This window comes from Microchirus variegatus (genome assembly GCF_963457635.1).
Source record: "Microchirus variegatus genome assembly, chromosome: 2".
In the NCBI taxonomy this organism is placed as follows: domain Eukaryota; kingdom Metazoa; phylum Chordata; class Actinopteri; order Pleuronectiformes; family Soleidae; genus Microchirus; species Microchirus variegatus.
The window spans coordinates 36,207,990-36,232,583 of NC_139803.1; the positions used below are offsets into that span (position 1 = coordinate 36,207,990).

Here is a 24,594-nt window from a genome sequence, read left to right on the forward strand (position 1 = left end):
ATTTGAAGTTAAACTTGTATTTGAGGTTAAATCGTTTGCATGAGGACACCGGTAATAAGTTTACACTTACGTTTGGGCAAAGACAGCAGAAAATCATAGGCAAGATGAAGAAAAAAAACCTTTTAACACCACAGTAAACCAGGAATGACCCCCTGTACATAGGCTGATATGTTTCTATAAATTACACAATAAAATGTTGCTTATCATACCATATGATCATTTACACCAGGTCTCCCTTGTAAAATAGTAAAGGAGGTTTCTAATCTCACTGGGACTTCCTGGTAAATACAAGTAAATACATACATTTCAAGTCAATGTGCTCTAATTTGTGGACAACAGCGCCACCTGCTGGACTTACGTCTACATTACAACACAAATATAGTGCCGAGTTGCCATGGAGAGCTCCGTCATCATTAAAGGCACTGACGATATATTAGTACCTTTGTAATTTTAAAACTTTACGCAACTTACTTGTTTGGTTTGTTTTATATGTACGTTTACTAAATATAACTTCCTGGTTCCGGTGGTTTCAAACCACGTGACTCGTACGTTCAGGCGCACAGCGGAAGTGCAGCTGAGCTCAGTCAGTCATGGCGAGTAGCCGCACGGACACAGCGATGTCACGGAGTAAACAGCACTCGTTCGTTTGCTATTTGTTCCTTGTGATACAGTTAACGACGGTGCCAGTTTGGACCAAACCGGACAGCCTTAGAGAAGTCACCGACGGCAACTGGGAAGAAATCCTCACCGGAGAATGGATGATTGAATTGTGAGTGTGACGCTGCTAACGGCTAACCGGGTATCTAGATCGTCGTTAACGCTTGTGTAAATGTGTGCACAATACCTGTGTCTTCTGCGTTAGAATTTCTGCTTAACTGTTTTAATATTTGCCCACGTTTACTCCGGACAAGTTGTTAAAATGAGTGTTGTGGTAGTAACTGTCGTGCTTTATGGTCAGTACAAGCTAATAACTAGCGCTGACAGCTAGTCAGCAGCTAGCCAAATGTCAACAACATGTCGGCTCTCGTTTTAATGTGTTCGTACCCTCCCTCCCTCTTCTCCTCGCCCCTTCCACCAGCTATGCTCCCTGGTGTCCGGCATGTCAGCAGCTGCAGACGGTATGGAAGGAGTTTGCAGACTGGGGGGAGGACATGGGGGTCAGCATAGCCAAGGTGGACGTGACAGAACAACCAGGTCGGTCTGAATAACCTTTACCATCCATTCATCCATACCTCTTAATCCTCCACCTGAGGGTCGCGGTTGGCACTGTTGTCAATCCCAACTGACAAAGGGTGAAAGGCGGGGTACACACTGGGCATGTCGCCATCACAGGACCACATACAGACAAACAACCTTCTACTCTAACACTACACCTACAGTCAATTTAGAGTGTCCATGTTGCCTCATCCCCAAATCTGCATGTGGAGAACATGCAAACTCTAAAGACCAGGGTGCTAACCACTACATGAACCACTTTTACCAACAGTTACATTTAGTGTGAAACCTCTGTATAATAAACCAGAGCTTCAGGGGATCAAGCTGTGAACGTGCAGCCAAATCCTAAGGTGTATTATGATCTTTGCGTAAAATGCGTATTATTGTGAGTTTACATCACCCACTCTAATGGTAAATGGTTTGTATTTAGTCGATAGTACGTGTGCATTATACTGGTAAAAATTAGTATTATGAAAAAACTCTCTCAGAACATTAACTCCAAGAGAAGAGAGTTTGTGTCTGAATGTTATTTCTGCCTCAGAGTTTCAGTCTTGATGTTGTCAGTAATAATGAGTCAGAATTGTTCCTTCCTGCTCACTGAACCGCGCTCTTCTCCTCTCTCTGTTTAGGTCTGAGTGGACGATTCATCATCACTTCCCTTCCTACTATTTATCAGTGAGTTCTTGGTTATGTTGTGGTCTGTATTACTTCCTCTGTGATGTGACTCTTTTGTGAAAGTTTAGTTTTTTAGAATCTGCACTCTAAACACTCGTTCATCGTCAGTCTTAAGAGTTAATTATTCTGTAATTATTTTTGATAACTGGTTTAACTGCTTTTTTAAATTACTTTTCCCACAACTCAGTATCTATTTAGCGTAAAACTATCTTTCTCGATCTTTGCAGTGAAAATCGGTATCTGTATGTGTGTCTGTGTGTGTTCTAGCTGTAAGGATGGCGTCTTCCGGAAGTACCAGGGAGCTCGCACGAAAGACGACTTCCTCAGCTTCGTCGATGAGCAGAAATGGACCGCTGTGGAGCCAATTTCATCTTGGTTCGGGCCATCGTCAATTTTGTGAGTTCACAATATGGCTGTATTGAAAACTATCATAATCAGGATTATTTTGGGTCAATTTGGCTTTGAACATTTTGAATGAACCTTTACCTTAAAAGAACTGTGACTTATTGTATATATATCTTAGCTCTCGCTGCGTGATTCCACTGAAGGTCTGTGTTCTATTTTGACGTTGTTTGCTGAATAAATGTCCCCCGTTTTCTTATAATTGTTTGGGGTCATAATTGTAATTGAAACACACTTTTCACAGGCCAAATTCACACTGTTTAACAGTACTTTTTACTTTTCTAATCTGCAGTTAAAACAGTAGAATATTCTTTTATACTCTGTTCAGTAATACAACACCAGTGTTGTACAGCTTTACCTTGAACTAACAGAAAATAACCTGCCTGCCCTTGTCGGATCTATTTATAGCGTCATTCTACACCTCAACTGCCTTTTTCTAGTCACAGACTTTTGTCTATTGATGTCACCACTTGACAAATCTGCTCTCATTACATGTCATTTTCTCTTGTTTTGACAGGATGAATTCAATGTCTGCTTTGTTCAAGCTCTCCATGTTTATCCGGGTAAGTTAAAATGTATCTCTGTGGAGCATTGACTGTCAGTATACAGGTTATTACACTCTGTATAGTTATTTATTTATTCATACTACTTCCCTGCAGTCATTTCATGGAAGAAAGTGCTGTCAACTGTGCAAATAAAATGTGCTTTAAATGCAAAGTGCAGTGGATGTCAGAGAAAAACTCTAATAAGAGTTATACAGGATACACATGTAACCATGATAAAGAGATATATTTAGAGGGAGGGTGCACAAATGATGATATAATCATACCACACTGGTCTTTACATGTTTTTTTAATAAAGTAACCTTAAAGAGTAGAATTCAATACCACATTTTAACAGACATTAAGGGCATTTGTTCATAACTATTGGAATAACACATACTTTAATAATGTTCTTGTACTGAATCAGAGTGATATATTATTAAATACTAAATGTGACTCAGTGCTGTTGTGAAATGTTGATAATTGCAGGTAAATGCAGTCAGTCATTATAGTTAGTATCAATATTAATTCTTATATTTAATTAATTAATTAATATTAATGAATCCGTCAATTCTCTTGAAAGCCCAGGAATGTTCAACAGTGCTTGTTTTAATTATTATGATTAAAATTGTAATTATTTCATAATTGATTAGTCACGGCATCCTTTTGTTTGTCTGAACTGACCTTTTTACAACCTGTGTTTTTATTTCTGTGTCCAGCGCTGTCACAATTACATGACCGAGCATCTGGGCATTCCTGTCTGGGGGTCGTATGTGATCTTTGGCCTGGCCACTCTGTTCTCTGGCCTCGTGCTTGGACTGGTGAGAAAGGATTCTGCTTGTATTATCAGGATTGAGATTTAGTTTAGACTTTATAATTGGAGTGCAAAGTATAAAATAAGATGTACAAAAGTCAAAAAGACAAGAATAATCAACCAGTAGAAATGTATACACTACCGTTGAAAAGTTTGGGGTCACCTACACATTTTTTTTGTGTTTTCCATTAAAAGTCACACTTTATTCATCAAAAGAGTTGCAAAATGAATAGAAAATATAGTCAAAACATTGACAACATTAGAAATAATGATTTTTATTCCAAATAATCATTTTGCCCTTCAAACTTTGCTTTCATTAAAGAACCAGCAAAACAGTTTTCAGCTGTGCTAACATTGCACAAGGGTTTTCAAGGGTTTTCTAATCATCCAATAGCCTTCTAACGCGATTAGCAAACACAATGTACCATTAGAACACTGGAAATGGGCCTCTATACACCTGTACCATGTACATATTCCATTAAAAACCCAACGTTTGCAGCTAGAATAGTCGTTTACCACATTAACCATGTATAGAGTGTATTTCTGATTCATTTAATGTTATATTCATTGGAAAAAAGGGCTTTTCCTTCAAAAATAAGGACATTCCTAAGTGACCCCAAACTTCTGAACAGTAGTGTATGTTCTGTGAACATTTGAGGTTTCATTTGTTGAACACCAGCATGAACAATGTGTTAATGTTTGCTGTTGTCCTTTGCAGTTGCTGGTGTTCATCGCAGATTTCGTCTTCCCCTCAAGACGCTTTTCCTCTCCTGATTACTACCAGAGTGAGTGTCCCGATTACTGCTTGTGATTTTTTTTTTTTTTTTTTAGCCTGATGAAGTGATTATGGTCTGTTTAATTTCCTGAATGTGACCCCCGCAGAGAAACAAACAATGGAACAGGCGAGGTTAATCCATCAACAAGAGGACGCGCACGAGGCTGACGGCGAGGAAGAGGAGGACGATGAGGAGGACGACGAGGACGGGGACCAGGGCTGGAGGAGAAGGAGGCGAGGGTCCCCCGAGGGTCGCCCTGAGGGGTCAGGGTTCCCAGACGAAGCTCTGAGGAAGAGGGTGGTGCGCACCCGCGAGGAGCAGGAGGAAGAGGAGGAGGACACCTAGAGCGTCGGCACGCCGCTTCACATGACCTGTACTCCTATTTTGAGAAGAATTCCGTGGAGACAGCAGAGCTGGAGGAGCTTTGGTCCTGAGCAACAGTGTTTACAGCAGGGAGCCCTCAACTTCCCTTTGTCACCACTCCTTCCTCCTTCCTCCTTCCTCCTTTTACTGTGGGCCTCCAGAAAAACCCTGTTTCTTTTCTTCTCCTTCCCTTGTTTTTGAACGGGAGCGCTTTAGACTCACCGCTGCCTGAGCAGCAGGCTGGAAAAAAAAAACCTCCAACACTCCTGACACCTGTTTTCACGTGTGGGAACAAAAACGGCCGGCCTGAGGTTTAGTGATGAAGTGCAGTGCAGCTGGATTTTGCCGGGTTGTTTACGCTATGCATCTTTTTTTTTCTTTTCTTCCTTTTTAAAGATTTATGTATTATGTGTTTTTTTTCTCTATGAATTATTATCCCAGCCTTTGTGTTTTAGGCTCATTGTTGAGTTTTACTCCTCTGCTGAACGTGTACGTGCAAGTATTTTATGTTTCATAATGTGTTTTACAAACCGTGAATTCACAATCTTTGACACACTGTTCCACGATAATTATCAAGTATGAGAGAGTGATTCAAAAAAATAATAATAATAATTAAAACCTCCACTGTGTTGTAAATGTATAACTGAAAACGTGATGATTTTCTGAACACCGAGGATTAATGTTACAGCAAATACAGAAATACAGCAGCATGATCAACACAATTGTGTCGTTTTAAAGGTTCCGTGTGTGAGAATGCAGATTATAACAAACAGTCTGACTATGGCTGGTTTATTTAATCTATTTATTAGAGGTTGTCCAATGGTAGAGCAAGATGGCTGCCTCCATAAAGTAAGACCCTTGCCTCAAGTACATTAAGAAGGCTTATGATTTAAGCTTCACAAACTCGACCTTAAAAAGCCACCATAATTGAATGCTTCCAAGTCAAAGCCTCGGTCTGCATTATTAAATACTCAAAGTAGTAGTTTCCCTCGTAATGTATTGAGATACATTGTCTGTCTGAACACAGTGCTAATGATTGAAACGGGGAGTGATGATGTGTTATTTTTTAACGTGTGTTCAGGAGACGAGACGTTAAGATTTCTGAAAGCTCTGACTTCAGGAAGACCCGAAATTAAGATAATATCATCCCACGCTGTGGAAATATATGGTGTTAAAGCAGAACATATATAGATGTGTGTGTGTATCACAGGTAAAGATGACTTTGAATTCACTTCCAAAGAAAACTGCTTGTTTGGGGGGGGGGGAAGGCTTCATATTGGCTGATAAAAGGTTAATATTTGTCAGAGCTTCTTCAGATATTCTTAAACGTGATTTTATATGTGTACGTTTAAAAGGGCGTCTGTCAAGTATTGCATATTGGACCTTTATCACAGCTGCAGGAAGTTAATTCGATGAGATTTCCCCCCCGCGCTCTCTTAACACAAACAATAATGTCACTTTTCTAAAGTAGCTATTAATAATATAATAGTGTAGGTCGTAGTGTAAGATATACATAACAATAATAATAATACAGATTTGTGTGGTCGGCTCAGTTGGCCAAACGAGAACAAAACCTGCTTCAAATGTGTTCATTTTTGGGACAAAAAGGTAGAAAAAGTGTCAGGACAACGATGGATTGTTCACTGCTCTTCACAGAGCTGCACTGACAGTTTGTTTAAATCTGAACCGTATGTAAAAGGTGACAAATGCACCCACAGGCAACGACAAAGGCCACGGTTCTGTTGATCAAAAATCTGGTAAATCCAGCATTTATTTTATTTCCTTTTTTTTGTCATTTTCTAATAATTAAAGGGTGATTTTAGGTGGTGAACTCAGATGGGTGTTGTTGACGTGTGCGCACGTTTTTCCTTTTTTTTTGCAGTGCGGTATGTGCATGCTGTGATCTAATGAAAGAGATGAATGGGTCCAAAACACTGCTCAGGTGTGTGGAACAGTGCAAGGACAATGAAACACACACACACACACACACAAAACGGCTGTCTGTTCAAAGTGGACTTCTCATCTTAACATGAATTTAAGTTCATTTAATCGAGTTTACATTGAATGAAAATGTCCTCGCTCATGAGCACAGCCTGTAACATCTCAACTTTGTAAAGCATCGAGGAGTGATTCATGTGTGTATGACAAATGATTACAAATCCACTATTATTTAGATTTTAATGCTTTTCTATTATGAAAAAAGTCAATTTACTCTCTTTCTTGGAGGTAAATAGAGGTTGTTTTTCATGATTTACCTGACCACATTTACAGCTTGTAGCATTGACATTCAGCTGTGCTCCTCATCGTTTTAACATTTCTTTGAATAAAGGATTAATTCTGATTCCCAGACTCACTTTTCCCTCTCTTTTGTACTGACTGACACAGATATGAACCTCCATTGTTCATGTTGATGATAATGATAAAAAAAACATGCTCACAGCTGGAATGGATCAGTCTGAGCTCCAGGAAAAGTGCATAATAAAATAAAATATTTGGAAGAGTTGTGTGAAACCATACAGTATATATATATATATATATATATATATATACTGTATATGGTGTTTGGGCACGGCTCACATCTGTATCACATCACGGGGCTGCAGACAGACAATGGAAACATTTACCTCACAGATTTGATTTATCATGAATAAATGTTATGTGATATTTTCAAATATATTTGAATTATCACCAGCAGATGTCATTGTTGCATTGTTTTTCCTTTTTGGTTAACGCTCAGCTTCCTAATTCTGCAAACAGCAGACTGAAGCTGCTGCCTTTTCGCCCATCACGTGTTGCTTTTCCTCCACGTCAGGACCTGACAACTCTTACAGGTTGAATACTTTTCAGTGATGTCGCAAATGCAAAAAAAAAGCCACAACTGTAAGTGTCCCCCCCCCCAGTGGCTTCTTCTCGTTTCCTATGCAGCGTTTTATATCCCTCCACCCTCCTGAGTGGCTGTTCCTCCTGGTATAAAAGCAGAGGCAGACTCTGCTGTAGATCTCTAATCAGCGTTGTCATGGCATGTTGAGCAAGCTTTCTGTGGTGCGTTTATTTCTGCACGGGGGTTAATCTCTCTGAGGAGGAGAGGAGCGATGACATCACATCTGCACCGACTTTTAAAGCTCGCAAGAGTCTGGTCTCACTATATTGGTTATATAGGTTATTCCTGTGATTTGTGAACCTTGATAAAAAAAAAAAAAAAGTGATTTGTGCACGCTTGCATCAGCCATGCATGAAATGCAACGTCACAAACACAACAGAAACAAAAAAGTGGAAGTCAGTTCGTTCACTCAAACGATTCGTACTTTCGAACGAATCATTCATGACCGACACAACACTATCTACCAGTGTGTAGATGCTGGTGTACCACTGGTGGTACACGTACCACAATTTGAGAACCATAGACTTAGAGGAATTACTATTATTATTATTAGAAGAATAAGGGATTTCCTCTGCTTCAGCCACATGCTGTGTTGCTGGGAGGTCACAGTGTGTTGTGCACCTGGAAAACTCTGAGCAGATGCTTCATAAAAAAGCTGTCTCTCTGCTCACTCCACTGATGCTGCTGCTGCTGCTGCACGGCTCTGGCTTTGATTTATCAGGCCCATCCGCACATTCCTCTGCAGTGGGAAAAGGCACGGTCGTGGCCGTCTTTTCGGTTCTGCACGCTGCAAAAGTGAACGCAGATGGCGGGCGCCGCAGGTTTTCCCCGCGCTCGCGTTCATTTAACTCGCTTCGGTCCATAGGGTTTTCTATTGTCCTTGTGTTTGCTGTTGTTGTTCTGAGGGAGTGTCATGACTGCAGAGATAACACAAACACAGCTGAATCATCACACTTGGAAAGTGGAATGATTTTATATATATATATATATATATATATATATATATATATATAAGATTCTTGCTGTTTTAACCCAATCTGATGTCACAGATTCATTTTTACTGACTAAAACATCTCAGCATCGGTTTGATGGAATCCTGTGAAATGTTTCCCAGGTGATGAATCTCACTGCCATTTTTTTTTTCATGTTCTCATTCTTCCCCCATGAATCAGCAGCAGGTCAAAAATACTGTATCTGGTTCAGTGGAAGTTTTTCTCTGAGACGAGGACGGATGGATATATTCCAGAGGATGAACCCTGGTCATTTTTAACGTTGAAAGTTTTTCATGTTAACCCGTAGTGCTCACGTGGCACGAATCAGGTGCACTTATGGTTAATTGCCGTGGGTATAAAACACAACTCCTTATATGGACATCCTGGGGGTGCGTGTTTATAGGTCACATATTCAGGCTTTAACCCTTTAAGGTACTACTCAACCATTTGGTCGACCACACTTTAAGTTACTATATTGCACTGAAAAATTGCACTTCGTACCTTAAAGGGTTAAAAAAGGGTGTCTTCGTCTATGTGTTGTTGAAGTCACAAAATAGACTTTTTGTGTTCCTAAAAACGAGCCACGTGAACTTTGAATGTTCCAAATTTCACAAATTCAATTTGTGAAATTTGGAAAATGTTTAAACTTAAAACATTTCAAGTTCTTTTTGCTCAGGTGTGTTTATATAGTAGGTGAAAATTAAAAAAAAAAAAAAAAAAGTTTCATCAGATTGTTCATAGGTTGTGCTGAAAAAAAAGGATATAAGACACTCTATATTGCACTTATAGCCTCTGTATATACTGTTCCAGTCATGGAAAGAAGCAGCTGAAATGCTCTGTGTTCTAAGGATTAATTGTATAGTTTGATGTTTACTTGACCAAAGCAGCTTGGCACAAAATTTGGCCGAAATATTCATGATCCACACATACAGAACAGATCAGGTTTATCAGGTCTATCTCACGAGGTCCAGGCCAATCACCTACTTTACGCTTCTGTTATTAGTAATCTAAAGGAAGCAAGTAAAGCGTAAAGTTATAATTCAGCACATGTTCCTTTCCATCAGAGATATGATCTGTGATGAGTGTGCTTCACCACAGAGGCTCCTCTTTATCTGCAGTCACGGTGCGAGGACGTCGTCCACGGATTCAACCTGAGTCACTTTTTCCACCTCCGTGGCGAGCGGCCGACCACAAACACAAACAGAAACTCTCAGACTCTGGTTTTTCCCACACTTCTCTTTTCTCTGTCTCTCTTCCCAAAATGGGATCCATGTGATTTATCTAATTGTCACCATAAATCAGTTTAATTTCAGGAACTTCTTTCTTTTTTCCCTCATAACGATAATAGAGGTTTGAGCCAACAGATGATGAATTGCACTACGTGAAATTGATTGGCAAAGTACTTTTCTGGCCTAAACAAGGTTTATCTAATGAGGATGGAGAGTCTCAAAAGCAGGAAAGAGGCAGAAGCTTTTTTTTGAAATTTCATTTTATTTTGGACTGGCTTTGAGTCCTCGGGCCGGTGGCCAGAGAGGCTTCTGCTCAAACCACAAAAATCCATGAGAAAAACAAGGCAGTGTTATACGAGCCTGCCTCTCTCGCTGAGGCCAGAGAGGTGCGAGTGTGAGACGCTCAACAAGGCAGCACTTGTTCTCTGTTCGCTGTCGTGTCCCCTCCATGTCCTCCATGTGGTTAGACCATTAAAAAGTCCACGGAGAAGATGAAGACATTGAGATTTCTCTGTTTGGGCTTGTAATAATGGTATATTCATCAATCTGAAATGCTGTGTGGAAGATAACCGGGGGGAAACAAAGAGGCTGCTATTGTCTCGTTTCTTTTTTGGAAAACAACTCTCCTGAACTTTAGCACGTCGTCACGTCCCGAAAATGTCTTCACTTTTCAGGAGAATTACAGCGACTGTGTGAACGTGAAATGGAAGATTTTAAGGTTTAAATATATGCTAGTACCGTAAGATTGGGGTCACTTGGAAATGTCCTTATTTTTGAAGGAAAAGCACTTTTTTTTCAATAAATATAACATTAAATGAATCAGAAATACTCTCTATACATTGTTAATGTGGTAAACGACTATTCTAGCTGCAAACGTCTGGTTTTTAATGGAATATGTACATAGGTGTATAGAGGCCCATTTCTCTCCAGTGTTCTAATGGAACATTGTGTTTGCTAATCGTGTTAGAAGGCTAATGGATGATTAGTAAACCCTTGAAAACCTTTTTGATGAATAAAAGTGTGACTTTTAATGGAAAACACACAAAAATTGTATAGGTGACCCCAAACTTTTGAACGGCAGTGTAGGTTTATGTATTCAAGTAAGATTTAAACTTTGCTTCAACTCATTGCTGCAGAAAAAAAATAAGTGAAATTGAGATGGTGAGTTTAGAATTTGGACAATTGGTTTCAAATAGATTAAAGGTTTTTAATTTTTCATATTCTGAAGTCAATTTTGTTATAGTTTCTCCAGAATTTGTCCAGAAATAAATATCACACTGGACCTTGGTTCACCTAACTTTATGTTGATGATATGAACTTCTGACCTCCAGGGGGCGTTCACGCCAGCAGCTCTCTGTGTGCCTTTCAGTACAAATATTTTTTGAAAATGTTTGAATTTTGTGTTGATGGTTTTTTTTATACAAATCAAGGATTTAATGCTTTACACAAGAAATAATTCAAAAATAATAATTGGACCCAACCATATCAACATGTACACCTATTGGTCACTTTATTAGAACTATGAAACTGCTTGTTATTTCGACATGTAGACTTGGTTAGGGCGACCTGCTGAAGTGGAATATGAGCATCAGGATGAGGAAGAAAGGTGATTTAAGGGATTTTGAATGTGGCAAATGAATGTGCTGATCTCCTGCTATTTTCCACACTCAATCATCTCTGGGGGGGAGTTTACAGAGAATAGTCCGTAAAAAAAAAATATCCAGTGAGCAGCAGTTCTTTGAGCCAAAATGAGCTCAGAGGTGAAGAAGCAACAGTAAAAAAAAAACACTTGTTTTCAATCTCTGAACACATGTACCTAATAAAGTGGCTGCAGAGAGTGCAGTCAAAACACATGAGCATGAACTGGAGCCTTGTTTTTACACATTCACTGCACATTTATCAGTGGCTCTGACAGTTTAGTGACTAATTGTTTCTACACTGTGTATATATATATATATATATATATATATATACAGTCAGACATTATTATTTTTATTTTCCTCTGTGTCACTTCCTTTCCTTAATTACATGTTGGTTCCTCCAGAAAGCAAAAAAAAAGAAAAACAACAACACAAAAGGTTTGTTGTTGTGTCTCTCCTTCAGTCTGGAGCAGGTATATTTTTGGGAAACCATTGTGGTCACACCATGAGGGAAAGCCCTGCCTCTCTCTCTCTCTCTCTCGTCTCTGCCTGGATGCAAAAGGTCTTTCGTTCGCTCTATGCAGGAGACTTTAAATAGCCGCTGCAGCTTCCTGCGTTATAAACACGGAGAGAAAACACTGGCTCAGGTTTGCGATGTTTAGGTCAGTCCAGAACCAGGAGCACGACGCAAGGAAGAAGAAGCACGTGGTGGTCAAAGAAACAATAAAATGACATGTGTTTTTAAACTAATTTTAACAGATATTTTCCTCTGATCTTTTTAAATTAAAGTGGAAATTCGGTGACATTTTCACCGCTTGTTTGAAGCTGTAATAATTACTTCTTTAGTAACAGAAACACATCATAGATCATTATCTTTCTCGTGGTAAACATTCTTTACACGTGCAGAAGTTACGTTGAAACGCCACTGTTATTTTTGACCATTGTTTTCGAGCCACTTAAGTAAGAGTTACACTATATAAGAGTAAAATAACTTTAAAATCATTTAGCATTGTTGTCCTGTAATCTTTTTCATGTCTTTATGCGAGGGCAGAGTGTTTTTAGTAGCGCTGGGCACGTTAACGGCGCTAACAGCGTCAACGTTAACTCGTCTCAAGTCTCTAAAGTAACGCCAAACTTTTAAAAAAAACAGAGGCGCACATACGCACATACGCACAGGTACGCTGGTTATTTGTAGCGCTGCTCTTTTCGTTTAATAAACAGACTCGACTTTAGGCGCGCTAACGGCGCTAAAGGAGCTAACGCGGCTAACGAGCTAACTGGTAAACGGTGCCGGGACTCACGCAAAACTGCGTTACTTTAGAGACACAGTTTAACAAACGTGCCATGCGTTAACGTTGATGAGGTTAACGTGCCCAGCCGTAGTTTTTAGGCATGTGGTACATGTACTGTAAAGGCCACCGTAGTTCTCCCATGTGCTTGGGAAAAGAAGGTGTGAGTTGAAGAGTCCTCATTTTTGTTCCAATCTTCAGTTTCCCCATTAGATGTCAGCGACTTTATTTTACACACTGCACCTTTAAGTCCTCCGTATTATGTTTCAGCTCATTCACCTCAAACTTTACAAATCAAAGGAGACAAAGAAAGAGCTTTACATAGTGAGTGACATAAACTTCAGTTTACTTATTCTACGTATTGAATGTAGTGTAGATTTAATTTAGATTTCCTCTCAGCACACGTGGCCAGCAGGGGGTGCACACGAATCAGTGCCTCAGAAAACTTTTACTGTAAAGATTTAGTTTCTTCACTATCAGTGTTTTCACATTGTCTGGGTGACATTATTGTTCTATAAACACACAGAACACAGCTGGTTTAGTCGTAAACCTGCTCAGAAACAGAACATTCCTCATCGCCACATAGAACTTTAAACTTTAAGTAAACGCTATAAAACGTTTTTATGTTAATATTTATCCGAGTGCCATAGTATTGAGGCGCTTATTGGGGTTAAAATAACAAAAAAAAAAACTATTTGGTCAGGAGGAGGAAGGTGGTTTACTCAAATCCGCAGAACTTGAAACTAATCTGTGTGAGCAGCGCAGCAGTTTCCATGGATCCAAAGGTTTGTTTTGGAGCGAAGCACCTGATGCAAAACTCACATCTGGTTCTCTTGGATCCTCTGAAAAGTCCCTGAGCGAACACATGGAACACGCCCAGGAGTTGAAACATCACCACAGGTCAGCGGAATGAGCACAAATCTGGCCGTGAGTTTGGGAGTGTGTGTGTGTGTGTGTGTGTTTGGACGTGGATCTTAAATCTCTTCACGGGAGATGGACAAAAGGAAAAGGGAAGGGTTGGACAATGCTGGTTTGGTCAGGCAGAGAAAAGAGTTCAAATTCTAGTACTGAACTAGAATGTTCACTTTTATGTTCAAAATGATGCAACAAAGTGTAAGCAGCATTTTTACTTGACTAGTTTGAACCCTCGGTTCCCGACCGAGCGGTCAGGCCTTTCCTGTTTCAGCAGATCGAAGAAACTTTGATTTTTGCATTTTTAGGTTAAAGCTCTAGTGTGTAACTTCTGTTGCCACAATGTGCCTCACTTTTAACACAAAGCAGTCAATTGGCGAATGGCGTGTTTATGACCTTAGTACAGAATAAATGTCCTGTTGTGACTGTCGTATGTATGGCTCAGAAAAATTCATTTGTCATAAGGACAAAAAAAAGTCACTTATGGTGCATTCACACTCGCCCTTCTTAACCCTTTAAGGTACTACTCAACCATTTGGACGACCACACTTTAAGTCACTATATCGCATTGAAAAATGCGTAAAGCTGAACTCACTAACACTAAATTGATGTGACTTGTTGTGAATGTTGTACTTTATGAATTATGCAACCCAGGTTATTATGAACAGACATCTCAACCGTTTGGTAGAGGCCCGTATCTGAAATACTGTAGGGTCGAAAAATATTAAATAAATATTGATTGTCGTGATTGTTATCATAAGTAAATAAAATAAAATAATAACAAAATGCAAATAAATAAAAGTCTGCTTCGTTTGGGCAACGCAGGGCATTGTGGGTAAAAAACCCAAGGCCGATAGGATCTGATGTAGCTCCATGTTTTGCTCTTATGTGATGGAAACTGCATCAACAAATAAATGAGCGAGTTTTCTTGTTCAGTCTTTGTCTGGTCTTCCCCTCAGGCGAGGAGGGGAATGTGTTATTCAAAAGGTTTGGTTCGTTTCACTAAAGCGCAGTGAAAAATACATAAAGAATATAAATAGTCATCATAATAATGACAATCGACGTAGTAAATTGACCAAAAATGTGTTGGCTAAAGCCATCCAAACAAAAACACTTGTATGTTATTAATATGAATACAATAACATACAGTATATACACATTATACTGAGTTAATTACTACAAGGTTAACTGCAAACAAAGTAGAAATATATCATTTGCTGAAAGTCCAAGTTCCTCAAAATTTCACTTTCATGAATCCTTCACACGTCTCACAGGTCATTAGAGTTGATTTAGAGACTGACACTGACTGTGACTTCTCTTCACTTTGACAGATGCTTCCACGTTTGACCTGTGGACGCTCATGTACGCGAGACTCTTGAAGTCAAGTCAGCTTACGACAAACAGCCAGATAACAGCGGGGTCAAGGCCCCGCAGCAATGACGCTGGAATATTTCTGTGAAGGTTAAGTCTCTGCTGTAGGTCGGACTAAATGACTTTTTCTTCCCCTTTCAGCTTCAGTTTATGTACTTTAGGATGTGTAAAGTCCGTCTACAGCCATCGTATGTGAGGAAAAACAAACAGTTCACTTTGCTGCAGGGATGAAGTGTCAGCATATGGATATTTATTATTTAAAGTCAGCAGCCGAACCTTTCACTGTTAAAAACAAGTCATTTATTGTCATTGCAAAAGAGAAATGTGTCAAAAATGATGATGAATAGTAAAATAAATACATTCATATATGTATATAAATATATATACTGCATACATATACAAACATACAGTATATACACATTAATGCATACATTTGTTAACCCTATATACAATCATATATCATACATTATGCTTACTGTATTTGCACATATACGTATAGACACATACGTATGTAGATGCATATAAACATACATGCAAACATATACGTATACATACAAACATATACACATAGGTATATGCACATATACGTATATATAGACACATATATACAAACATATACACATATATAAAAACATATATGTATATTTGCACATATACATATGTAGACACATATATACAAATATATAAAAACATATATGCACATATACATATATACATAGGTATATGCACATATATGTATATAAAGACACATATATACAAACATATACACATATATAAAAACATATATGTATATTTGAACATATATAGACACATATATACAAATATATACACATATAAAAACATATATACACATATACATATACATATATAGATACATATACACATGGGTATATGCACATATATGTATATATAGACACATATATACAAACATATACACATATATAAAAACATACATGTATATTTGCACATATACATATATAGACACATATATACAAATATATACACATATATAAAAACATATATGTACATATACACATATAGACACATATACAAACAGATACGTATATCCACATATATACAAATATATGTATATATGCACATATACGTATATATAGACACATATATGAACATATATAGTGCAAACAGAGTATGTGGTGCATGAATTCAAGAAGAAACGCTTGAAATGAAATGTATGGCTTCACATATGCAGCATGTCGAGCAGCCGCTCCTCTGATCCCCACCACTTTAAGATCGACCCCGACACTTCCCTAACTCTTTACTACACACTTCCTGACACAGTTTTTTGTCGCACACAGCTCCGTCTTTCCTGTTGACATTTGGAAACAAAGTGTCAGGAAACAGGCTCCAGGCGAAAGAGACGGAGCCTGGTGTCGCTCTGCAGAGCTGCGAGGAGACAGAGACAGAGACAGAGGGGAGGCTATTTCTGTACCGGCCTGACTGAGACGCAGAGAGAGAAGATGCCTCGATCACCACTAGGTAATTACAAGGTTTTTATGACGGGGGGAACAATCACTGAACTCCGTCAGCAGCAGCAGTCAGTGTGTCTCTGAGGCCTTTTTAATTGCAGGGTCCTGGTGTTTGTCAACATGTATTTATATGGGAAGGCCCAGGAATAATGGAAGGGTTCATGTGAGCGTGTAGGATGACTAAAATCCATAACATGCACCGTTATTCACAGGCGCACAGACATTGTATCATCATGTGCCTTCTTTGTCAGTGACGGTGTTGAACGCAGTCAGCAGATCTGAGGTCGAACAATGTCATTAACCAGTGAGGCGTTGACCGTTTCACTGCAGGACTGATCGTGACACATAGAAATGCAGCTCATCCCTTCATTTTGTGCTTGCGCTTCTATGGAGCTCTGTGGATGCAACAGACAAAGGTGCCATTTTGGCAGGAACTTTTGCTGCAATGTCTTCGTAGAAAGACAGAAGGTTGGAGATGTCAGCTTAACGTCCGCTCCAGCTACTGTATTTCAATACGCTGTGTGAAGCACCTTAGGGGCATTTTAACCCTTTATCACCATAAAAGGGCTAGAGAATGCCCTTTAACTAAGTACTTTTGCTCATTTTCCCAGAATAATGTTCAATGGCTGGCAGATATTTACAGTTGACAATTTAAAATGAAGGAGAAACCAAAGGTTTGATGTAGAAAAACAGTACCAAATGTTGCGTGTTAAATTTAAAAGTAACAGTAACACAAATAATAATGTTAAAATAACATTTGTTTGAGTCTTCCCACGATCCTCTCTGGTGACAAAGATGCCCATTCACCAGCTTCCTGCAACAGCGTGAGTAAAATTACCGTAATAACCGCATGCTGACTTTAACGTGCAACTTCTCAGCTTTAAGAAAACCGTCGCATAATTTCAGCTCCGTATTTTAATAATCATTAATTCAACACAAAACTAAAATCAGGACCACAGACTTGAGGCTGCATTTGTTGGATCTATTTTACGGTAAATAAGATGTATGCATGTCCATAGTTTCTTTATTTATTAACTGACCGATTTATGATCTTAGCATCTATTCAGCTTTTTTGTCAGTTTTATCACATAACCAGAACCATGAGCTGCAGTTTGCAGAAGTAAAAAAAAAAAAAAGCACTAATAAGCTTTTGCTGGAGCTTTTTGACTGAAGAACAGCAACTAATTAAGACCATGATGTGCATAAGAAACAAAGTCACTATGGTGATCGAATAATGAGTAAACATTATTTTTGTAATAATAATAATAATAATAATAAGTGTGCAGGCCGAGCTGAACATGTTCACTTTATCTTTAGACATTTAAGCTCGTATGGTGTAAACAATGAGTCTGACATCACTGTGGATCATGATTACAGGAGCGATGATATCAACGAGCTGAGACGGTTGGTCACTGTGGTTCTGACCACGATTTGCTGCTGTGCTCATTAGAACTCAGAACAGTGAACACCTTCACCCGACTGATGAAGTCATTAGAAGAAGACACATTTTTCATTTACTCTCAACTCCACCACCTGTGGTCATCTGAGGAGTCTTAAAAATGAACTCCTTCTGTCTGATATCATATTCATAACTTTCCACTCATTACATAAGGACTGAACCCAGCGCAGCCAGGAGAATATTTATGACACTGCGTTGACTTAAATCTTTCATCTTGCGTTCGTCCCTTCAAGGACGCCGTGTTTTCCAGCCAGTAAAAGTCAGAATTTGACGTTCTGAGAGGAATATTAAGTGAGCTACTCCATCATGGTGTGTTTTTGGTTTTCCATTCTGCTACAGATTCTCAAATCCAGGAGGGGATCGGTGTTGTGATACTGATGGTTATTTGCATTGCATATATCTGTAAACAGGATAAACAAGCAGTCGCCATGGCAACAGCTGGTTGTCGGGTACAGTGTAAGCACAGCTGATACAAGAGCGCCAGTTAGTTCAGACAAAAAAAAAATAGCAAAATGGAGTGTTTCTCACATTTAGGTTAAAAAACGCACACAATAAAACACCAATTTCATTAGTTTAACATGCTTTCTTTCTTCAGTGACTTTTCATTGTCTTGTTATCAGGGTTAATAACTGGGTAATGATGGTTTATTTGATGAACCCGGCGACAACAGAAGAAAAACATGAAAAGAGACCAGACAGACATCACATTTTGACAGTAGAGTTTTTGACTTTGTGCATCTTGTGCGACTGTGAACTTTCTCCCGAGTTGAAGATGAAAGTGCGATTTGATGAAAAGTTCTCTTCTCTTGTGCAGCTCCTCTGCCTCCGCAGGGACCATCGCCGTCGTCCTCCTCCTCCCCCCCTCCTCTGTTATTGTCATTCAGCTGCTGTAAAAGGTTTCTACAACACACAGAGAGAGAGGACATGAAATGTGACACCCGCTCGTCGCCTGGACGACAGGCATCGCTGACACTGATTGGACTGTGCGGGGACATGAAAAGGCCTCGGTGTTGGTGAAAAAGGTGATGATACTCTGCTACAGTAAGCAGCAAAATCACAGTGAGCTGGAAAACTGCAAACACAATGTGGTTCCTAAAAAAGTGTGAACCTCAAGGAACACAAAAAAAAGATTACATAACAGTGATGTGATGTTGAGGGGTGGATGTTTGACTTTAGTGCATTCTGGTAAAGCAGTCTTCTTGTTCTGTAGTTGACAGGCCTGCAGATGCACTTAAGGAGGATCAACTCTCCCCCCCCTTAACAAAATAAAGGGATTTTCACAGGTGCCTGAATTCCTGAACACCCAGGAGGGAAATCTGGAGCGTCTGGACCGTGACATTCCTCCAGCAGCATGTGGAAGATTCATTTCCCCTGACTAAAGGGCTTCATCTTCAGCCCTCTCTGATGCCACAATCAGCTTCACGGCAGCGCGGTGGAGAGGTCAAGTGTCAGGCAGCCCGAGGTCAGGGGAGTTCACGCCGCGATGACTGGAGTTTGTCTCCTCGAAGAAGTCACTCCTGTCTGATGGAAAAGTGCAACTCGAGGACTTTTCTTTGTGTCGTAGTCTTACTGCTACTGAGGAACTTTGCTGCCCTTCGTCATATCCAAGTATATTTGATATGTGTTGATCATAACTAGTGCAGTGCCCGTGCAAAATCGGTTTTTGGGCGCTGTTTTTAATGAGGCTTTTAGGTCATATTTCGATGAAATTATAACCTCCTTGGTGGAGATAATTAAGGAAAAACATACTCTAATTGCCTCTGCCAGGGAGGTCATGTTTGTCCATTTGTCAGTTTGTTTGATTGATAACAGGATTACAGAAAAAAAATTTTTAAATGTGTGGATAATAACGTTTGAACCAAGAAAGAAGCTCTTTTCGGTGTGGATCCAGATAGGAGATGCCTTCACTGTGAGGCTCGTTCCAGGTTTTGGGGCCTAAACTGATTGCCATTTCACATAAAATTGGATTTGGTGCAGTTTCTAAAATATATTTATGGCTGTAGAAATGTCAAAAGAGAAAGTTCAGTAAGTGAGTTATTCTGCCCCTTTATCTTCCACATGAGAGTCTATAGTTTTAGAATTTTCTAGATATCATAAGCGGTTAAGCAGTTACGGTAATGAGAAGTACACGTGCCATTTAATGGTAACAGAAGGGTTGAAATGAGCATGGAGAAACTATGGTGGCCTTCACAGACCACAAACCAAATGACATTCTTCGCTGCATCAAAACACAATCACACCGTGTCTATTTTGTCCATTCAGGCTAGTGTAGAAACATGGCGGCCTCTGTAAAGCAAGGCCCTTGCTTACACTACATTTAAAAGGCTTATTCTAAGTATAAATAAAGTAATAAAGTAGATTTTTTTAAGTCATTATACATTTTAATGTACATATTTAAGGGTGGTATATTCATATTCTGCCAATGAACCCTCCTTAATGTTACACACTGGACCTTTAACATGATATTCCCTCCCTAAAACACACATGAACTGCATTATATTGTATAGTAATCTATGCACTTTACACGTTTATGTAAAGTTTGGATACTAAAAGAATCAGTAAAATGTTACAGAGACGTACAATATTTATTTTCCCACCAAGGTGTTCACATTGTTTCATAGTTTACTGTGAAATTGTCGTTTCTAGGAGACTAGACTTGTATATTACGTCGTTAACAACAGGCTGAACTCATCAAATAAACGCAATATGAAAACCTACTTCATACAAAATTTAGGTCAAATGATCTTTTAAATGTGTGAGAAACATGTGCTCGCGTCACACCCACCTGCAGCTTCACACACTCCTTTGCTATTATCTTTCAAAACACCTGAAATTTAAACCACCACAGTTACAATATTCCGACTTAAAAACGTTAAATTTGAGCTCTCCGGCTCACATGGATAAACTCTTTTTGGTCACTGTGAGCACACAGAGCGGCTGCACCGCACACATTTCACGCTCTATATGTAGACACATTCCTACATGTCAGCTCAGAGGCAGCTCTCTAAATGTCGGACAGGCCGTAACCTGTTCACAGCTCTCCTCACACAACCCCCCCGCCCCGACAGCAGCAACCCAATCATTCACCTATGCTCTCCTCTTTTTTACAGGTCACACTAAAATGACTTTAAAATGACCAAACTTCTAGAATCTCCCCCCGGTGATCTTTTTATCTCCACTCGTACATTGACATGACATTCAGGTATGATTCATCTTTTACCTTTAAAAAGGAGTTGTATTTTGTGAACAAGGGGAACTTTACTCGGTTAATCCCCAAAGACACTGGCTGACAGAGACAAAGACAAAGACAAAGACAACAGCTTTGGCTCCAATCGAGTGTGAAACAGTTCAGTAAAAGTCACCTGCAGGTACAGACATGCACGTCTTAACCAGAGCTCTGCACTGTTGTTAAAGATGCAGTATGCAAGATTTAGGCGACTTGGCACAATTTGAAAACAGTGTTTGTACAATAGGGCATTCAGGACTTCTCATTTTTTTCCGATCGACGAGTCGTTTGATGACGTCATCACATTGAAGTATTAAACGTATTAAAAGATCTATGATAAACTTTAACAGTCAATATGTATTAGGGTTGGGTACTGTTAATAATTGAACCGATACAGTACCGGTATCTGTAATTTGGTTCTGGTATCAAACGGTACCTTATTTCGGTACTTTTTCAGTTGTAAATAAGCTTCTCAGTTTCAGTTTTTTATTAAGATTTAAGAACAGTAAATAAATAAACACAAATAAATGTTCGTTAGAAATAAATATAGAACAAGACCCTCTCTTTTCCACAAAGTTTATTCTTTTTTGTCTGCCCTTTGTCTCTTGTCACAAACAAGTGTTTACACAACCAGCTGTGGACTGTGAGCTAACCGGCCGAGAGTTAACCACACGGCTAACGCTAGCCACACAGCTAACGCTAGCCACACAGCTAACGCTAGCCACACAGCTAATGCTAGCCACACAGCTAATGCTAACACACAGCTAATGCTAGCCACACAGCTAACGCTAGCCACACAGCTAATGCTAGCCACACAGCTAACACTAGCCACACAGATAACGCTAGCCACACAGCTAACGCTAGCCACAGGTGGCAGGCTAACGACAAGCAAACACTTTTTGAGGAGTCGCGAGTCAGAGGCTGACCTCGTTAGATGAGAACTTGACATATCACGACTCTCTCCGCGACTACACGGGGTAACAACAAAAAAGACGACTAAATAAAACAGGATTTGGCCCTAAGGGCTCCATGAAGACTTGGGCTGGTCCCGAGTGAGTATGACTGAAAAGTTTCAGTTGTGAATTCCACACATTGCTTGCTCATCATTTCTGTTCACAGAGACAAAAAGTCAGGTCAAAAGTTACACACTGCAGCTTTAAGGCGTTATTTAGGTTCTACTGCAGCAGAGATTTGTATCCCGTCAACTGTTTTCTTAAAATTAAAAAGCAGAACGTTTCACTGTTATGATCTAATTTAGTCATGCTGTTGAAATGCTTCAGTGAAGACTCATTTGCCTGATTTGTTTTCACCAGTGTCATATGTTTATTTGCAGTTTCCTTGCATTCCCACATGAGAAGGACAAGTGGCTCCCACTTCTGGCGCTTCTTCTCCTCACAGACTTAAACACATCTACTTTAAACGGCCAGCTATTTTGAGACGAGGAATCCGGTCCTCCCTGTGGGCGATGCAGAAACGATCAAAGCCTCGGCGTGCGCGCAGATGCACGAGATTGTTTAGGTGCCAAATGACGCTCGTTATTTTTGGTTGTTCTGTGGTTCCGTGCCAGCGTGGAGGAATGCCAACTCGGGGGTTGTTTCCGAGCGTTTCTACACCAAAAGAGTTTGGGTCTTGGTCGATCACAGGGGTTTATCAGAGAGTCATCAGATTTGTACAAGGATAATTATTTGGCTTAATTTTGGCCTATATATATAAGTCATAGCTGTCACGGATGCATTTGCTGTGGTGCAGAACTGACTTCTGACCTTTCTTGATGTGGAGTGATGTATGGTGTCAGCCCTGCCGCAGCTATATGAAATTAACTTGAGTGTTGTTATTGGTGGAGGGGAGAACATGACGAGGAGAAAACTAAGGGAGGCACCTTCTGTCGGCTCGGCTCATACGACTCTGTGTTTGACATGAGATACACCATCAAACACTTCATTCCCCACAGTAACATAACCACACTTTGTTCTCCCTCACTGTCATTTCTTTGGTTATCACACTTCACACAAATTTCACACTTCCTGGAAAATGTACAGCTACGACAAACTGGCATATAGTCATAGTCAACAAAAATATTTTTCTGCTGTTCTTTCATGTCTCAGAAGACACATTTTGATTTATGCATTTCAAAGAACCTTATAGGCGCCATATGTAAGAATGTGGTCAAAAACGGTTACTACATTCAATTTCTAAATACAGAGGTCTTTTAGGTTTCGTTTTCTGATGTAACTGGCAACCCGTGGTTGCTCGGCAGCTGAGACTCTACTGACTGCAATGATTGGTAGATGGCGGTAGGTGGCGCCACATGGCAAAACATGATTTCAAAACATATAACGCATGATTTGCAGTCTGCAAAATATATTTTTATTTTGTCTGTACTGTTGTTGTTGTTGTTGGTGAGTTCAGTTTGTTATATGAACATTATTCCTGAGTCTCTGTTATGAGGATTTTATGGCCAGTTGCTTTAGATTTATTACATAATGCACCTTTAAGTCTATGTCCAAGTGTTTGTATAACGCGATATTACACTGTTTCCAAGAGCCAGTCTGTGACCCAGATGGTCTAGATCACTAAAAACATTGCTGCCAGTAAGGGTAATAATATATACACCTGCTCAATTTCACAAAATCATAATGTTCTATAATCTAGAAAAAATTCTCAAGCTGGCAACTGAAGTTTATTAAGAGTCTGCACTCCCTTAACCAAATTCCATTGATAAAATCAGCATTTTTAGCTCATAAACACAGGTGTTTTAAAATCCACTTCTGCCTCATTGAGCACATTTGTGTGACTTAGATAAATAAAAAACATAATAACTCAAACACAAAAGTCACTAGAGAACACCTTTGAACTCACTAAAGGAGAAAACAGTGGATTAACACCTCCTGTGTGCTGTCATGTTAAATCACTGATTTTCTCCATGGACTTTGATGCAGAGAGTAAACAGTTCTCCAAACACTGTCTAAAAGGCATGAGTTTATTTGGTGAGCCTTTTATCTGCTGGCTTTCATTTCAAGCTCTCACATCCCGGGCTTATTCCTGGAGACGACAGCACGCTCAGCAAAGACGCTGTTGATAATGTGTCAGTAATTCATTTTTACAAGCGGGCTTAGAGGGGGGGAAAAAACCTGATCAGCATGAATAAACTCAACAACTCCCAAAATAAACACCAGTAAACCAATAAAACAAACAATTTTAAAGGGTTTTTTTAAAACAAAAACAAGGAAACAGACAATCTGCCGCAGTGAGTGACTCAAAGGAAGTCCACTGACACCTGAGTGATCATGCCTCTTATACTGGACACACCTGTGCAGGACCA

General features: G+C 39.5%; 1 protein-coding gene across 1 annotated transcript; it reads left to right on the plus strand.

The window, feature by feature from the left end:
* Positions 1-590: 590 nt before the first annotated feature.
* On the plus strand, positions 591-7,039 carry LOC310941730 (thioredoxin-related transmembrane protein 1-like; the record flags this gene model as incomplete). The annotated part of the gene is made up of 8 exons (XM_083906942.1): positions 591-769; positions 1,079-1,194; positions 1,845-1,890; positions 2,158-2,286; positions 2,810-2,855; positions 3,554-3,655; positions 4,367-4,433; positions 4,531-7,039. 8 exons carry the CDS (start codon positions 591-593, stop codon positions 4,767-4,769), a joined length of 924 nt encoding a protein of 307 aa, XP_083763068.1. The 3' UTR covers positions 4,770-7,039.
* Between the last annotated feature and the right edge of the window lie 17,555 nt (positions 7,040-24,594).